This window comes from Echiichthys vipera (genome assembly GCF_963691815.1).
Source record: "Echiichthys vipera genome assembly, chromosome: 2".
Classification (NCBI taxonomy): domain Eukaryota; kingdom Metazoa; phylum Chordata; class Actinopteri; order Perciformes; family Trachinidae; genus Echiichthys; species Echiichthys vipera.
The window spans coordinates 24,271,676-24,290,384 of NC_139827.1; the positions used below are offsets into that span (position 1 = coordinate 24,271,676).

Consider the following 18,709-nt stretch of genomic DNA (forward strand, 5'->3'; position numbering starts at 1 on the left):
TTCTACTTTCCCTTATACAGTGATATTATAAATCTATTTGTTTAACAGTCTGTCATTTTTTTGTTAGCTGTTTTTCATTTAGCATTTAGCAGCTGTAACAGAGTTTCACATCACCTGGACTATGTATCTAACTCCTTCGTATTGGTCAAATGAATTATACTTAGACAGTATAGATGTATTAGATGTTTGTGACTGGTCATATGTCGTAAGCCCGCCCCTTTCAAGTGAACGCACTCATGTCTAGATTGCGAACGCCTAGGTTGATTTATTGAGTTGATAACCACCATCGTGTGACGGCTTATCGCGACCGTGGGTGTTAGAGTTAGTGAAGCCAGATATCCAAAAGAGATCCTGAGTATGTTAAAGTTGTTTTTTTGTTTTGTTTTTTAATGTTATGTGCCAGACAATTTCTCGGCCGGGCAGAGAGATTTTTGGACTTCACAGGACTCCTGGGTCCACACTTTATCCTAAATTAAACTACCTGCTGACTTTAGCTTCATATTAAACCCACAGGCAAGAAGTAGGATTCCTAATCTAACACTCAGCAAAAAAACAAATAAGCATATTTCCCAAAATGTCAAACTACTTCTTTGAGGTATTATCTGAAAATGACTGGAGAACAAATTTTTCTCAGGAACTGAAAGACGCCTGGAGAGTTTCCTTTACAGTATTCGGTGAGAGAGTTAAGAAAGGCTGCTGCATATAAAAGAAAGCATTTTACAAATGAGTAAGCACTAGGATGAAGTGAGAGCACATTGATGTCATTGATGACCGAGGAGTTATGCTCGTGTACCTTCTCTTCATATTTCTCCTCTTTTTCTACGTATTTACATATGTATTTGTACGTGTTTATATGTGCCTGATTTAAGATTTACAAATAAAAATCGGAAGTCATAAATAAGTCAGTAAATGTAGGAAGATAAACCAACACAGACCTTTGTGATGTACTGAACAAAGTCCTTGCGGAAGGGGAGTCTGCAGCGTATGAACCACATGGCAATCACATGGTGGGCCAGGGACACGATGTACTGGTTGAACCTGATGTGAATGCAAGAAGCAAACAGGTCAGAGTGTATCTGTGCGTTTGAGAATACACACGCATGAATGTGTATGCAAGCACTTACTTGGAAGGATTAGTGTAGGGTAGAGAGATGGCAAACACGCTGACATACTGCTCAGCTACAAAGTTGGCATACAGATGGGGCAGACGCACCAGAGCTATGAAAGAGAGGAAAGAAAACATCATACGCGCTGTTCACAGAAAAACTTTATGTGACTAACTGCCATTGAACACCCAGTAATTCTAAAGCAACTTTTAAGAAAAAGAACAAAGCTTTCAGTGCTCACTGGAGAGAAACTCGAGCATAGGAGATGCCATGGCAACAGTTGCAGAGATGTGGGTGAGCTTGACGATAAGAGCGGGGAGAAGCTTGATCATGATATCAGGCATCTCCACTGTGCACATTGTCAGAGCCACCACACACTGCTTGGCACAGCGGTATATGAGGCCGGTCTCGAGGCACTGAACCAGTTCTCTCTGTAGAGGAGAAAGGAAATTAACAACGTCATTCCATTGGAAATAACTGCCTCCATGTATGTGTGCATAAGGGGCTGTTAAATATGTTTGGTATACTGACACCAGCCATAATGGGATGCTGCTGCCCAAATCTGGATTTAGTAAACCCAACATAAAAGTTTCAGAACATCCTAGAAACCTGTTGGGGATGTCAACTATTACTTTATACGGACGTGTGTTCGTACCTGTCTCGACTGCTCCAGGTAGTTATGGTAGGAGGTGATCGCTGTGAGGACAGGAACCACCGCCAGCTGAACATCAGTGCGAGAAAACCCCTCTGGGGTCTTCTTCAAGCGCTCTGAGATCACCCGATCTGTCACCTACGAACACACAGACGAAGGAATGAGCAACGAGTAGTAAGGGTGTCACCGAATAGTTGACGATTTAAAAATTTGATCTAAGCAGCCTGACTGCCAATCTTACAGTTAAATTGTCCATTTGGACTCTACAGGGGTAGGAATATCTGATTTACAAAGAACTGCTTGAGTTAATTTCTCCTAATAAATCATGATATACAGTCTATATTGAAATACAGTTATTAATCAGAGCACTAACATAAGAACATAGCACAAGCAGAGCGCTAAGTATTTTCTCAATTTATGAACAATTCTGTGACCAAACAGCTGTACAATTAGTCTGAAACAACAGCTAAGCAATAGTCACATCATGTATCTTGGCCAATAATGTTGTTGTTTTTGCTATTTTTCTACATAAAGTTAAAGGGGGTAAAAATATAACTGACCACTCATGGCACATTGGGCACAATTCAGGGTCTTTTGTTTGTGTGGAAAAACGTAAGCCAGTGTTGCAAATGAGAAGGCAAAAAAACACGATTCAATAATCAGTTAACTAATTAAGATTCAACCATGTAAATTCTTAGCCGGGGACACCCTCAGTGTTTAGTGACATTTGGTCCTGTGTGCGCACGCACAGTCAACTGTGTACAGGCTTGGAAGTACAGATTTGCATTCATGTGTCCTTATTTGCCCTACCATGCAGCAGAGTGTAGAACAGAGCTGGTCCAAGCTGCATGGGGACGTGAGCAGCAGCACTTTGTACTGCAGTGTCCACGGCAGCTTGTCAAGAACAAGCTTCAGCACCTTCCAATCGGTCTCCTACAAGAGAAAAAAAAAAAGTCTAAATTATATTTTTAAATGAGCAGTGAAATCGCTTTAACCATCTGTTACAAGTGTACATCTGTGTGCAGAGCAAAGCAACCTGCTACAAAGGAGGATAAAGCTACAGGATTTAGCGATAGTTATTTTCTCCACAAAGTTTTTTACACCATTTTTCTGTGAGTTGGTTACAATATTTTTGTGTGTACCATCTTGAGGCACTGCAGGAGGACACTGAAGGCAGGTGCGTAGGGCAGGCACGCTGAGCGTATTGAGGCTGTTGAAGCAGAAGGAGCAGTGGGGGGAGCGGGGCTGCCAGCAGGAGGAGATGTTGAACCTGCAGGCTTCTTTTCACTGACACGCTTCTCTGGATCTCTAAAACAAAAGGGCACAATTAACAGTACTGCTAACATTTTTTTAACTGGATTATAATGAGCAAAACAGAAGCAGTCAAATCTGTTGCAAATGTGGTATGTGTGCATCCTCACCCGGTGTCACAGTAACAGTAAGGGCTGAACCTCATGGCCCCATCTTTGTTGGGGACTCCGAGACGGTGAAGAGAGTCGGCTCGCATCATCAGGAAGAAGTCGAACACCTGAATGAGAGAATAGAAGTTAAAATAAAAAGAAGTCAACATGCATGCATGTTAAAAATGGAGTAAGGGAAACACAAATAGTGGCCCCCCGCCCATCCACCTGTAGTCTAATACTGGAAGCGATAGTTGAACAGGACTTGTTCTTGTAGTGAAGCTGCAGGTGGCTGATAAGCAACTCGTACACGCGACTAGCGTGACTGGCGGGTAGGCTGTAAAGCTTGCTCTGCCAGGAGAGAAAAGATGCAGGTTAATCACCAGATTTACAAATAAAGCATAGATAAATGTCTTTTTCAACTGCAACATAGGAAAAATGTCTTTTACTTGATCACCTTAGGTAAAAAGATACAAAAGTTGAATCAATAGGTAATAGATCCTCTGCTACGTTTACAAACATATGATGGCTATCAGGCAGACTACATTAATATATTTTAATATGATTATCTAAAATCACTGAAGTGAAAATACATTTTCCTTTCAACATTGAGGTCCTGCTTTCAGAGATCCATAAGAGTTAAGGGACCTGCTAAAGTGCTTTTTATGCCGTTTCACCTGAGAGTCGTACTGTCACTCTAATACTGGAATAAAGAAGAACTGGTCCAATGGTCTTTTCTTTTAAAAACATATCTCCTCACAGCAAGTCGACCGATGACTGCTACGGGAGGAGATCAAATATTTTGAGCTGCTTTGCAGTTTGAGATGTTCATATTCAGATTGTAGAGTTAGAAAATAATATCAACAGCCAATTTACATAATGATGATATCGTTAATACATTTAAAATTTTCATTATAATCGCAATCAAACAATGTCATGTCAACATAATTATGAAGTGCAATTTATACAGGATTTTCAAATTCCAAATTGCTTCAAACTAATGACATATACAATCTATTGACAAAAACTTAGGTTTGGATAACTGCACATAACTCCTACGACAGGTCTGGACTCATTCACTCGTACAGGCCGCTTAAGAACAAATATGTGAAGTGGTTATTGCATGAGGCCCAAAAGTGAATATTCAAATTTCAGATCCTTTAAGCTTGACCTTTTTCCGAAATAACTCTTAATGTCACTTTTGGGAATCCAGCCACCACGTGTGTACCTGCAGGATTTCCAGTAGGCCCAGTATTGCAGTCCTGACATCCTCCATAGGAGACTCTGCTGTGGGGTCTCTCTCAGAAACCTCCAGGGGCCCTGAGCAAACCAGAGAGCGACTTGCCACCTACAGAAAATCAGAATACCTCATCGTGGCTGGTAGGGACAGAACTAAATTATCTCATGGATGTCAAACAACAAACAACATGAACATCTGTTATTGTGTGTGTGCTTATGTGAATGTGTATGTGTACCCGCTCAATGATGTCCAGCAGGCTGGTGAAGTGGTGCGTGTTGCAGCTCTCAGCGAGGTCCACCAGTAGCTGGGTGGCCTGTTTTCGGACAGCCAGGTCCCGGTCTTCAGCTATCCCACTGAGCTGGGGGATCACCACCATTTCAATCAACTCATCCTGGAATTGTCAAAAAAGTATAAGAAGAAAATAAGAGCAAAGAGTTTTATGTATTAAAATGTTAATGGTATATACGTCAGAGTTTGCAACACATCAGTGTACAACAGCAAAACTGTGACAGTGGACTGGACAGTTGGTAAGGATGCGTGAGCATACAGACCTCGTAGAGCTGTCGGTTGGTACTCAGAACGAAGGACAGGATATGAAGCACTTTGATTCTGATCACACTGCGACTCTCGTTCCTTTCGGAGAGAAAGAGATATAACAGAAGGGCGGGGAAGATCATGGCACATCAGAGATAAGATGAGACAGGGATCAAGGTGACAAATAAAATATCACAATCTCGTCACAGAGGCGCTGGATATCATCACTGTCCTCTTTGTGTGTCGTCCTACCTGAAGAATTTCTCCATGAGGCGGTGAAGGCCCTGAATCCAGCCGTCCTTGGCTGGCTGGATAGACTGAGCTCTGTACGAGATAAGGGTCAGCACTGACGCATCCTGTCTCACACACACACACACACACATACACACATACACACATACACACACACACACACACACACACACACACACACACACACACACACACACACACACACACACACACACACACACACACACACACACACACACACACACACACACACACACACACACACACACACACACACACACACACACACACACACACACACACACACACACACACACACACACACACACACACACACACGATTCAGATTAGAAGAGTAGCAGTAGTTTTTTAGGGGGCCAAATGAGAACACAGGATGACACCAGGGGATGGAAACTAAAAAGCACTAACGGGTCTCTTGTCAGCACACTTCTCCACCAGACTGAAGAACTTCTCTGTGGAGCCGTGGTAACCGTTCTGCTCGTATAGCTCCTCCACTGTGGTCAACAGTTCATACACGATGGCCTTCAACTCCGCACTGCCTATTGTCTGTGAAGACAGGTAAGACAGGCCAGTGGTTTAAAACAGAACTGGTATTTTAATCTGTGTGTGTGTGTGTGTGTGTGTGTGTGTGTGTGTGTGTGTGTGTGTGTGTGTGTGTGTGTGTGTGTGTGTGTGTGTGTGTGTGTGTGTGTGTGTGTGTGTGTGTGTGTGTGTGTGTGTGTGTGTGTGTGTGTGTGTGTGTGTGTGTGTACCTGGATCTGCTGCAGCAGTCGCTCTATGATTCCTAGCAGGATGTCCCACGTGACCACCTGGAGCTCTTTGCCGTACTTCTTGATCAGTCTGGTGATGGAGAGGACGATTTCATAGGACACCACCTCATTGGCACACAACATGGCCTGAGAGGCAGGGGACAGACAGCAACTCATTTATTACAGTCATGGTGTAAAATATAATCTTGTTTTTTAAGAATACCTCCTAATTATCTTAACTTGTTCAATCTCTGCTCTTCTGTAAATCCTTAGAATAAACTGATAAAGTCACACTGTATACTGCTTCATAGAAAATTTCTGTAGTATGAATAACACAAAGAAAGATTGAGCCTATGGCACACACTTTTGTACTTGGCACAGCAGTATGCGTGTAAATATATACATTTCACAGCACAAAGTCACAGTTTAATGTTTGGACAGAAAAAAATACATTTTTCATTGACCATATTAGAGGCGAAACAATTAAGCGATATGTCTGTGCACAGAAAATGAATCTACAACAACTTTGTTAACTGATTAATTAATTGATCATATTTTAAGCCAAAATATTTTTTCTGTGATGATCTTTGGGTTTGGACAAAAGATTTAATGTTTCATCTTCGACTTCAGGAAATTGTGCATTTCTCTCTGCTTTGTGACATTTTGTAGACCCAAAGATTAATAGATTAAACAGGAAAAAGCTTCAGATTATTCAATAATGAAAATAATCATTAGTTGAACCCTGGACAATATGTTTTATAATAAAAGTATGCATTAGATTTTCACAGAATTTAAGCAATTAGATCATTTTGGCCAAAATAACAGTAACTTTTACTGTCACAACACACTGGGAAAGAACACATGTACCATATGTGTAAGTTTGTTACCTTGTAGAAAGATGGTAGAACCAGTGTAGGTGTGTTCTTGAGGGCGGGGAGTCTGTGTGCTCCCCACAAGGCCATCCCAACAAAGAATACAGCTCCTCTTAACAATGGTGCATCCTCCATGTACACTCTGGTGGAGGTTGCATGTAGTTAGAGAGACACACATAACAGGAGAACCACACCCCCTCAACACATTTGGCTACGTTCACACTGCAGTTCCAAATGACCTGAATCTAATTTTTTCACTCATGTGACCCTTATCTGATTCGCTTTTGACAGTGTGAACAGCACAAGTCACATTGAATCTGACATTTTCAAATCAGTACTAGGCCGCTTTTAAATGTGCTACTGAATTCGATAAGTATCAGATTTTTTTTAATGCGACCGCAATCTGAACAGCCAGGTTGCATTTACTGCGACTTCGACATCATTCTGACCCGCTCTGCACTGTTTTGTAAAAAAAAAAAAAGTGTGCCACAGGCAGGAGCCAGGAAGCAGTGAAGCAGGCGGTGCCGCCACACACAGTTTTTAGCATTAAGCCATAAAGTCTGGTTGCAGTTGCTATGTTCGCTTCGGTAAACACAGAATCACCGGCGTGACATCATCAACGATCAACTGCGCATGCGGGTCACTTCAAGAGCGTGAGCTGTTCACACACACAGGCCACATCTAAAGACGTAATATGAACAACCAAATTTTAGCATTAAATCGGAATTGTGCATTAAAACATGCAGTGTGAACGTAGCACTAGTGAACGGTTGGTAATGCACCGCAGGCTCGGAAATATGCTTAAACTGGGAATAATACCTCTCCTCCATTATGCGGCACATGGTGTAAATGGCACTGTGGCCGAGGTGAGTTCCCAACACCTTCCTCATCAACTGCATAAGCACAGACAACAAACAATAGAGGAGAGAAGATCAGAGGAGGCAGCTATAAATACTGCCTTTTTACATCAGGGCACATACAAGAAAAAGTGTGAGTGCTCTCTCACCTTCCAGCAGGATTCACAAAACTCCTTCACGTTGACAGTACGACAGAGTGTGATGATGAAGACAGTGAGAGAGTCTGAGGGCAGGCAGTTGTAACACACCACCGCATCCAGCACTTGTAGTGCCACCTGGACAAACGCATGGAAGCACACACACACACACAAATACTTTATAGCAAGATCAAATGTTTTATTTTTCCCACTGGTGAAAAGAATGGCTATTACCATATTTTTTTGTATTTACCTGATTTACGGTATATAATAGCTTTCGACAGGTGACTGCACATTTGATAAAAATGTAGAAAGTTCCCACATTATTTGTTGAACCTGTGAGCCCATGAGCCACTGCATGTCTTACACAGTAGACCAAGTAATGTGTCTTATCACCAGCAGAAAACAACAGTCACTACTGTTGGATGCTAACAAGCTGGTTTAACAAAGAATGCGCTGATTGTTCTGCAAACTGCAGTTATAGTTGCTGCAAGGAGCTAAAAGGAGAAAACAAGAAGAAAAAAAAAATATCCACCTCAATATCTGTTGAAGATGTTGTTCTATTGCACAGGAGACAGATTTTCCTACAGAGAGCGCAACATAAAAAAAGGATTAAGAACATTTTCTGGATCAAAAAAACAGAAGTGTGTAGATCTGTCTGTATCTCTGACTTACTGGACCATGATGGAGACGTTTTGATCCAGGTAGCAGCTGTTGAACTTCACTAGATTTACGAGAACGTGGAGAAAGTCGGAAGTGAGACCTATGTCCATCCACAGGAGGACAAAGCGCGCTGGGGGAGAGGCGAAAATAGGGCGAGAGCGGAAAAAGTATTGCCGATGAATAAAGTGTGTAAATGACCAGTTATGCCCTTTACAAGTTACAATTAAAACATTACTACAAAGGTGGTTCATATTAGCTTCAAAAAAAATACAACTAACTAATATGCAATTTAATACAACCCACCTTTTCCATAGCATTTCAAAGTCTTTTTTTTTTTTTTTTTACCTATGTCCTCCTCCAGATAAGTGATGTCTTTCCCATTCTCAGTTAAGGCCTTGAAGACTTCCAGCCTATCAGAGAGGTCCTCGTTGCATGGCTGGTAGTCTCTGATCACCTTGAAAAAGTAGGCTCTCAGAGGACCGAGTCGCTCACCCTTCACATATACAGCAAACAGGACTTGAAATGAGAAATGACAGAAACTATAAACACATTTCGTATTTGCTTGTGTGTGTCTTCTGTCTATATACCTGTCCCTGTATAATGGCCCTCAGCAGCTGCAGGACAGCATGTCTAGCCTCAGGTGGCTGCTCTGGAGTCAGCATATCCTCCACAGCTTTCCATAGAGCCTCCACTGCATGCTAAAAAAAACATATGCATGAGATTTTGACAAACATTACATGTACGAATTTATCAAAATAGCAAAGCCAGATCAGACTTGCCTCCTCAAATTTCTTTGTTTTGGCAAGATCACAGACGTGGTTCATCATGCGAACACGGGTGCTCAGACCGCAGTCCGGGTGGAGCTCCTGAAAAACAGTGAGGGATTTTGTCATGGTTTTTCTTTTCCTCATCACTGGCATCTCCTCCTGTTCCATCCACATACGGCAAATGGTCCAAAACTCAGCAGCCCGCCTCCGCGCTCACACCCGGTTCATTGAACACATCACTCCTGTTCTCCGCACTCTCCACTGGCTCCCCATCAAACAACGCATCAATTTTAAGATACTCTTCCTCAACTTCAAAAGCTCCCCCTATCTGACCTCCTCATCCCCCATTGCCTCTCCCGGGCCCTACAACCCTCCTCCACTCTCACCCTGACCGTTCCACTCTCCAGACTGAAAAGCTTCAGTGACAGAGCGTTCTCCACATCAGCACCCCGACTATGGAACTCTCTCCCCCAACCTGTCCACAACTCTCCCTCACTCCCCATATTCAAATTCTGCCAAAAAAAAATCCTCTTTGCCCAAGCTTTTGACCTCCCCTTCCCCTAACCACCTTCACCCGTCTTCTCCCCTCGCCTTTCCCCTCTCTACTCTCCACAGCCATCCCCTCCATCTCTCCCCATCAGACCCGCAGACCACCTACATTCTCCTATCCCTCATCGCCATCATGCCCCTCGTTGTAACTGTCTCTGTACTCGCTCTGTTTTTGTACTGTTATTATAATTATCTACGCCACATTCCACTATTGCTTCGGTTTCCTTTTGTGCTGCCTTTTGCTTGTCCCACACTGACTGTCATTACCCCTTTCTTGCCTTTGTTTTTTGTTTTCATGTCACTGTAAGCAACTTTGGGTCACTGAAAAGCGCTATATAAATAAAATGAATTATTATAATTAAAATGCAAAATAAAATAATAAACAAAATAAAACTTTTTGAAAGCACAGTGAGTTTGAACATGCACATATGCTCAGTTTCTTCACACCTTGATGATGTCCGTCGTAATGATAAATTCCGATGGTCTGGAATCACTCTGTTTGCTCGCTGGCCGCGGGGGTCCCAGCCCAAAGATCCCCTTCACCTTGTCCTTGAGACTCTCCTTGCTTGGTTGCTTATTCATGGCCCGACCTTGTGAGGAGATGGGTTACACAGCTGGGACTGGCAGCTACCTGGAGAAAGAGCAAAACACATTTGAGAATTTTGCATCACAGATGTAGCTTTTATTTAGATGGAGTTACAGTAACAACCAAACTGTAAAAGGTCCCATATTGTAAAAAGTGTGGTTTCTGATTTCCATGTCTTTTATGATGGTTATATAAAGCAGGTAGAGGTGCTATATAAATACTTTATCCAAACGCTCAATCCACAGAGAAACGCTCACAGCCCATATTCAGAAACTGAGCCTGAAAACAAGCAACCAGGACTTCTGTACGGCTGTGATGTATTAACACTGAAGATGACAATTAGCTAACAAATTATTAATACTTGATTTATTCTAAAATTCAACTATATTTATTGTTCAGAATTTGATAGAATATCAGATGTGGCTATACCACTGTTTTACAGGCATGGTTTTTTTTTTATAAATAACCAAGGCAATTAGCAAAACCTTAGCAAAACTAGAGGACAGTAACCATTCTCTCAAAAGAGAAGATTTAAACAATGTTTTCTTAGGGCTATAGGATCCAAAAATGAACAGGAAGTGTAGAGGCTGTTGCTTTGACAGGACATCACTAGTTTCTCACACTGCTCTGGTTTGATCTTGGTCCGTTCTTCTTCAGTCTCTTCCACAGTTTGGTAACTGTAGTGGGTTTCTTAGACATTTCTTTGCCGCCAAGGATTTTCCAGAGATTCTCTATGGGGTTTATATCTGGGCTAGTACACCTCCTCTTCCAAATTTAACTGACTTCTTTAGACACTTTTCAATCATTCCCAGTCTGACGCCAAACCCATCAGACCCAAATCAATTGAACTAAACCCCATAGATAAGGGCAAATGAATGAATTTGTTTATGGAGGTAAAGGAGTAAATAATATGGTCTTTTTATGTAACTGGACTGCGAATAAAGTTTGGAGTCCCAGCTTGCAAATGCGTAAACAGGTTTGGACAATTTTCTGTCACGTGGACTTGACAGAGAGAGAGGAGGGGAGGGGAGCATTGAGACAACGACTGCTCTGTTTCAGCTTAACAACAACAACACCGATGCAAGGTAGCCCCTGACCACAGCTAACTAGATCTGTGGACATCAGACAACACGGACATGGTATATAACCATAAGAAATGCATAATGGCGCTACTGAACCGTTAGCTTTACTTTCCTGTCATGAGCTAGCATTCCTCTGTGGCACTCAAGGTCTGGTAGCTTTCCAAAAGACACCCCCCTCTCTCTCACCTTTCCCGAGATGAGTCGCTGTCGGTGTCATTCAGCAGCTTCGTCTACATCCGCAGCCAACAGGGCCGTCTCCGACTGTGCATTAATATATAACTCTGCATTTGTTGCTGGACGCTTGTTCTTGTCTAGCCTCGGTCCCCCACTCCACAACCGGATGACACACTAAAGCTGTGACAGGGGCACTTCCTACAAAAACACGTTTTTACTGTTGCTTTATGGGAAATGTAGTTCTGAGCAAGCTAACCCCTAAAATATGACAAATGAATGGCGAAACATCTACCTTTACACTTTTCTGTTTCCCAGTGGGATCGTAAATCGGTTTAATCGTCGAATAGTAGCACGTTACGCGTGTTTCTAAAACGTAACGTTAAACGCCACCCAACGGTTAGCCTACGCTACCTAGCAGCCAGCTAAACATGCTAACGCTGAAGTGCGTTCGTCATTGGAGTCAGAGGCCGCACTGTCGCCAGGCTGCCTGTGAGCGGCGCTGTTACACAACAAGCTCTTGATTATTTTATTTTGTTATTTTGTTGGGTTGCATGGTCAAGATCACCCCAATCAAGATACATTAGAGTCTTGCTGTGGAAATATATACACAAACCTGCATACAACACTACTTTGTTTTTACAAATGTGTTATCTGTATAATATTGTTGTTGTTAAATATGTTGTTTGTATAGCTAGAGGTTGAAACAAAAACAATATCCCCCTGGGATTATTAAAGTATTTCTGATTCTGATTCTGAAGATAGCCTATTAAAATAATAATATCTGACATATTCATATGTTTAAACATCATGTTTGTATGTTAAACATGTGGAAGGCACAGTTAATACCTTACCTAAAGGCCAGTAAGCCTTTCATCAATGTTGTTTAAATGAAATGTTTCTTAATTTCACAAATAGGCCAATTTATTTTCTCTAATAATATGTTTAGGATTAATGTTATGCATATTTTCATGTTTTGAATTTCAAAAATATTCCAAAAGTGACCCCAAGGCTCCCGGACCCCCTGTTGAATATCTCTGTTTTAGATGCTAAGAAACAAAAATCAACAAAAATGCTGACTGATTTTCTGTACTGTTTAACTAAACTCAACATAAACAAGCTGAGCATCATGTGATTTTTGTGATCAAGAAGAGGCAACAAGACCATGTTGTGCTTCACTGTCCTAGATATTAAATGGTACGAGTCATAGATAGTCATCATCATCATCCGATAGATAGTCATTTAGCTAAATTATTTTTTTGTACTTTGTATTAACCTGTTTTTAACCAGGATAGTCCCATTTAGATTTAAAATCTCTTTTCCAAGATGGTCTTGGCCAAGACAGCAGCATAACACGTACAAGTTTCACATTTAAAAACAAAAACAAAACACAACTAAACATGATAAAACAACATTACAAATAAAGAAACAGATCAGTGCTCAGAGACAGTAAATGTGCAAATTGTATTCAAAAAGTCCTTAATCCTGCTTTTGAAATGGTCCATGCTGATGAGGGATTCCAGTTTGAAATGATCCTGTAGTTTATTCCAAGATAAGGGTGCTTATTATTTAGTGTTATTTACTTCTGTTTCAATATGATTTTTGTAGATTAAAAATACCAATTCACACTGAATGCCTGTTGCCAGATCTGGGTTATTTCATCTTTATATTTCACAGCTACATCTCTTCCTCGTGTCAAACATATGCAGCACATGAACTCCACTGCTGTCACCTTCTTAATTTGGCACATTTTTATAATTGAATTATAAAACACAGACCTGTAACCCTCGTAGTAGTTTTTTATTAATCGTATTTAAAATACTATTTCGTAAATCTAAAGTTATTACTATAAATGCATAAGAGTACACTGATGTATTTTGTCATAATGCCCACACCTAATCTCATAATTGTATTGATCAAATACATTGGCCTACCTTAGCAAGTCATATGTATAATTTAGTTTTATATATTCATGAAACATGTTACAATGTTATGAACCACTAATAGCATTGATTTTTAGTTTTGCATTGATTCTCTTGCATCATTATTTTGATAAGGTTAAACTTGAATCATGGTATTAAAATAAACACATTTTGTATCGATGTATTTATTATTATTATTATTATTATTATTATTATTATTATTATTATTATATTTCCTTCATGCATTTTCTTTTTTTTTAATGGTTTGAACTTTTCTTGTCCGCTCGTGACCATTCGGTCTATGCGCGTGACCAGAAACTACGAATGAAAAACTAACTTCAATCTAAATGCTTCGCGTCCCCTACCGCACGAGAGTGTGTGATGTAGCCCAGTGTTTGACTATGAACTCTCCTTATTTCACCCAGCGCAGGTCTGTTGTCACTCGGAGTGGTGATCGAAATGCTGGCCGCGCACACGCATCCTCTGTCGGGTCCAAACTTACCCACAGACGGAGCGACGTGGATCCAGTTTCCTCTGTGAAGGTGAAGGAGGAGGAGGAGGAGGCGAGGATCTTCGAGCAAAGACCCTCCTCGGCCCCCTTATCAACGGGTAATGTTTACATTAGGCTACTAGCTGAACAGAGACACGTGAACACACCACAGTTCAGTTATCGACCTCTGACACTATTGTTTCTGCATAGAGGCCGGGGAAGTTGCCATGGCTGCAACAATCAAAGTGATCAGCACATTGCGTCTACAGATATACGTATATAGACCTTTTCAAAGATGTAAACATAAACATTTTAAAATTGCCCTCGTTTATTTCCTGTTGCAGAGATTGTGAATGACATCAACTGACAGGAAGTTAACAAGGACCAAGGCTGTTTCCTAGCAATGGAAGTCCGTTGAAAAGGTCTATACACGAGAAAAGTAGATCTGGGCAAGGCTGCTGCAGACTTTATCTCACCTAACAGCATCACATTTCAGAGGACATACATGCTTAAAGGGTCCTGCAGTAACAGTCACTTTGAGTTCCCATATTGAAACAAGTGAGATGTCTTTAGTATTATAAATCAGGTCGAGGTGCTTCAGTACTGTGAAAGTATCACAACGCTCGAGCCACAGAGAAATGCCCACAGTCTGTATTCAGAAACTGTGTGTTTAAACGAGCCGCCAGGTACGGTTGTGATGTCACAACTATACAAGTAGAGAGGGCTGCTACAGTCATTCCCCGGGTGTAATGAAGGTGCAGAGGCGAAAGCCCTGATGCAGATAGTGTGATAAGAATAACACCAAATGAATGACGAGTCATGGGATGAGAAATGTGGTCAGACTGGCCGAGAAAATTTGCTTTGCAGAGAAAATTTCGCATCATCAGTGTCGCACCGTTAGATTCTCGTTGCTCACATTACCCGCTGTGAATCCACATCGATTTGTGTCTTTGCATTGACTTTGTATGCGATTGCGCTACCCAATTCACATGTAACATTGCAACAACACAACAGTGTAGTAAAAGTTTCCCCCCTGCACCAAATTATATGTTTTTTTCAGACTATCTTCTTATTGTTGTTTTTCCCATTGCAGACTACTGTTTAACATTGACCCGCAAGCTAAAAATGTTACAAACTATTCCAGGTTTGGAGTGAGTTTGGGGATGATAGTGTCTTGTTGCAACATGACATTGCCGCATACGCGACGCAAAGTCCATAAAGAAATGTTGGTATTCAGAGTTTGTTTTGGATGAACTTTACTGGCCTACACAGAGCTCTGCCTTCAACCTCATCCAACACCTTTGGGACGAACTGGAAAAAATACAGCGAGCCATGCCTCATCATTCAAACATTGGCCGACCAAACTGTGCGCATGTGGCCAACCTCTGCAGCCAAGCTCCTAAATCAGCCAAGCTCCTAAAGCCTTCCCTAAAGAGAGGAATGTAGTTTATTTCTTGCTGTATTGCCACGCTGGATCATATAGTTCTCATTCTCTCTCCTCTGTACTCATTCAGGTGGTTGCCATCCAAAAACAGAGACGGACACTTTACCGTTGTCTTCACACAGCCGCAGGAGGAGACAGCTCAAAGTGGAATATGACAACGATGATGGTGTTCCAGCGGTGAAGACAGAGCACTGGGAACCTCCCAACTGGAAGAAACAATTGGGATTCATCCGTGAGATGAGGAGCGGCCGTGACGCACCTGTAGATAACATGGGAGCAGAGAAATGCTACGACGCGGAGGCTCCGGCACATGTAGGTGTGGTTTAGATTTTTTTTTTAAGCCTACATAATTCAAAATGTTTCATCCTGTTCCCTCTGTTGTTGTCTCTATCGGCACAGGTGAGACGTTTCCAGGTGTTGGTTTCACTCATGCTGTCTAGTCAGACCAAGGACCAGGTGACAGCAGCGGCGATGCAGAAGCTCCGAGCTCACGGTTGCACTGTAGAAAATATCCTCACTACTGATGATGAAGCACTGGGAAAACTCATCTACCCTGTCGGTTTCTGGAGGGTAATGCACACTTCTTTTTATGTATAACAGGAGCCGTTCTTCCATCTTCTCACCCTCCTTTGTTGGGTTTTGCACCTTATTTGAATGGTTTCCCCCTCTACCCTTCTGTAGACTAAGGTGAAGTATCTGAAGCTGACATCGGCCATGCTGCAGAAACAGTTTGGAGGGGACATCCCAGACAGCGTGGAGGGGCTGGTCAGCCTGCCAGGAGTCGGACCTAAGATGGCTCACTTGGCTATGGACATCGCCTGGGACCAGGTTTCTGGCATTGGTGGGGGCACACTCCTGAAGCATGTAGACCACTTACAGATCTAATGAAATAAAACAGAACACTTATATTAAACAGCGATGTGAATTCACTTAGTTGGAAACTGAAATGCAAGCGCCAGTCTGCCGCAATCTTGATCAGCACTGCCCTGATCTGACACAGTTTGAACTCAGTTGAGTTCAGAGCAGTCATTGACGCTGCGTCAGAGACTCCTCGGCTCTGAGTGGCTTTTGTAGGTCAGGTGCGGAGGAAGATATCAGATTAGCAGCACACAGAGAGGGCTCTGGGACCAGACAGGAACAGCAGATGGAGCTAAAGATACATTACTTTTTACACATTGTCTGTCTCATTGTGCTGTCAGGATATAGTGACAGTTTAAGCAAATATGACTTTAGCTTTAACATATCCCACCTCAATCCCCGCATGCCATTGTACCACAGTGTTTGTGTTGATCTCAGGTTGATAAAGTTGCAGCATTGAAAAATAAAAATAACATACTGTATACGGTATCTGCAATAATTAAGCAATAAATGCAAAACTGTGTTTGTTCATAGTGTTAAATTTTATTTTTTTGTTTAGGCGTGGACACACATGTGCATCGTATCTCTAATCGACTGGGCTGGCTCAAGAAACCCACCAAGAACCCGGAGGAAACACGCAAAGCCCTGGAGGAGTGGTTACCCAGGTAACAGCATGACTAACGGCCAAACTCCATGGGTCGCGTCGTCAGATGCCTGCAGCACAGCGCGTCCATTATATCCAAATTAAACAGCTACATGGGCAAGGATGCCGCACAGCTCAGCTCTAGTTTTATGCTGCTTCCCAGAACCTTTCCCAAGGTACATTTGACAAAAACAACTTACAGGAAATGGGGGGGGGGGTTGTCAAGTTCTCAGGTAACAAGTCTCACCCTGACCTAACAGTTCGCCAGGTCGTCTTGACCATTTACCTACCTCCTCTCTTTATGCCACACACACTTCTCTTTCTCCCTCTTTGCACAGCTAAGCAGCCCTTCAACAGGTAAAAACTTCATAGAACTGAGTAAAGTACGAGTACAATCTGTTTAACAATGACTAAGATACATACCTTGCTGTCTGCGATGTGAGGCAGAACCAGCTGTATTGCACTTTCGTTCCCCATGTAGTTTAACTAATTCACTATTGAGCCGTACAACCTGATTAACACGGATCAGCAAATCTATAAATATCAGAGTCACCCAAACTGACCTAGGTACATACAACACATCATTGACTCTGGTGACTGATAGGAACTCTAAATCAATGCATACAGGTTTTAGATAAGATGGTTATGTCCCTCTCTCTCTGTCCCAGGGAGCTGTGGAGTGAAATCAACTGGCTGCTTGTGGGTTTCGGACAGCAGGTTTGTGTCCCCGTCAACCCTCTCTGCTCTGTGTGTCTGAACCAGCACAGCTGTCCATCCGCACACAAGATCTCTCCCACAAAGAGGCCTAAAGCTGGATCCCCACAGTCTTCAAACACAACCTCTTCCTCTACAACAAAAACCGAGCCCGAACAAGGATCTGCTGTTAAATATGAGAGGACAAAGAAGGAGCCGCTGCCCGCACCTGTTTCCCGCACCACACAGAGGAGAAAAAAAAGCGACGTTTATCACTGAGCGTGGCCAAATGTTGGACAAGAAAACTTCAATACATGCACACACTGAAAACGTGCATCTAAGCTAAACCTTGACTTTGGTTCAAGATATACATATTATTTAGTATTTTATTTTGACACTATAACTACACTGTTTACACTTTATATGAGATCAAATTTTTTTGTACTTCTTGTGCTTAATTTTGTAATTACCAAATAAAAAAAGTATGTCTTGAGGTTTGGCTTATTCCAGCACATAACTTGTTTGTTACAACAACATTAAACTCATTTAAAGCATTTAAATGTTTAAGTCCCCCCTAAATACTGTACCTGGGTGTGCTTAATGATCAAGAACATGACCTAAATACACAATATAAAGATAATACTGAAAGGCAGTAAGTATGCTCAATTAGTTATTCATAAAAGCTGGTGGTATCAAATGAGGAACTTGGCTGGTCACAACTTAGTCCAAATTAGTCATTGAACTAAAAAGGGCTGATATAAACATTAAAAAGAACCAAAGTGAAAGTTCAACCTCAGCCTCTATTTATAAAAACAATATTTAATTTGTGCAGCCAGTCTTGGTTACTGCTTAAAATGTATCCCAACTTGACACCTAATACCTAATAAATGATGTGCAAAGTGCTGGTAAATATAATGTTACCCAGCAACATTGCCTAAACTGAAAGTAATTATGTTACATAATATTTATGTACACTTTAACAGCAGAGTAAGCACATTATAACAGATCCTTTACTCAGAGC

General features: G+C 41.7%; 2 protein-coding genes across 4 annotated transcripts in view; one reads left to right on the forward strand and one right to left on the reverse strand.

Annotated features, from left to right (window-relative positions):
- The window catches only part of tsc2 (TSC complex subunit 2), a 29,736-nt gene extending 17,940 nt beyond the window's left edge, over window positions 1-11,796 (reverse strand). For all 3 annotated transcript variants that reach the window (XM_083923439.1, XM_083923438.1, XM_083923437.1), the window contains exons 1-24: window positions 11,654-11,796; window positions 10,247-10,430; window positions 9,263-9,349; window positions 9,071-9,181; window positions 8,829-8,976; window positions 8,496-8,613; window positions 8,356-8,404; window positions 7,833-7,958; window positions 7,646-7,719; window positions 6,842-6,968; window positions 5,958-6,101; window positions 5,614-5,751; window positions 5,185-5,288; window positions 4,950-5,031; window positions 4,634-4,789; window positions 4,387-4,506; window positions 3,387-3,509; window positions 3,180-3,286; window positions 2,901-3,066; window positions 2,569-2,691; window positions 1,762-1,896; window positions 1,348-1,537; window positions 1,125-1,218; window positions 936-1,038 (exon numbers count right to left, since the gene is read on the reverse strand). In XM_083923439.1, the coding sequence (XP_083779565.1) occupies window positions 936-1,038; window positions 1,125-1,218; window positions 1,348-1,537; window positions 1,762-1,896; window positions 2,569-2,691; window positions 2,901-3,066; window positions 3,180-3,286; window positions 3,387-3,509; window positions 4,387-4,506; window positions 4,634-4,789; window positions 4,950-5,031; window positions 5,185-5,288; window positions 5,614-5,751; window positions 5,958-6,101; window positions 6,842-6,968; window positions 7,646-7,719; window positions 7,833-7,958; window positions 8,356-8,404; window positions 8,496-8,613; window positions 8,829-8,976; window positions 9,071-9,181; window positions 9,263-9,349; window positions 10,247-10,381 (2,760 nt within the window). In that variant the 5' untranslated portion in view covers window positions 10,382-10,430; window positions 11,654-11,796. The remainder of the gene's footprint in view (window positions 1-935; window positions 1,039-1,124; window positions 1,219-1,347; window positions 1,538-1,761; window positions 1,897-2,568; window positions 2,692-2,900; window positions 3,067-3,179; window positions 3,287-3,386; window positions 3,510-4,386; window positions 4,507-4,633; window positions 4,790-4,949; window positions 5,032-5,184; window positions 5,289-5,613; window positions 5,752-5,957; window positions 6,102-6,841; window positions 6,969-7,645; window positions 7,720-7,832; window positions 7,959-8,355; window positions 8,405-8,495; window positions 8,614-8,828; window positions 8,977-9,070; window positions 9,182-9,262; window positions 9,350-10,246; window positions 10,431-11,653) is intronic.
- A 2,136-nt stretch (window positions 11,797-13,932) lies between these two features.
- nthl1 (nth-like DNA glycosylase 1) lies at window positions 13,933-18,124 on the forward strand. Its single transcript, XM_083922153.1, has 6 exons — window positions 13,933-14,169; window positions 15,565-15,806; window positions 15,894-16,064; window positions 16,176-16,335; window positions 16,912-17,017; window positions 17,664-18,124. Exons 1-6 carry the CDS (start codon window positions 13,962-13,964, stop codon window positions 17,965-17,967), a joined length of 1,191 nt encoding a protein of 396 aa, XP_083778279.1. The 5' UTR covers window positions 13,933-13,961; the 3' UTR covers window positions 17,968-18,124.
- The last annotated feature ends 585 nt before the right edge of the window (window positions 18,125-18,709 follow it).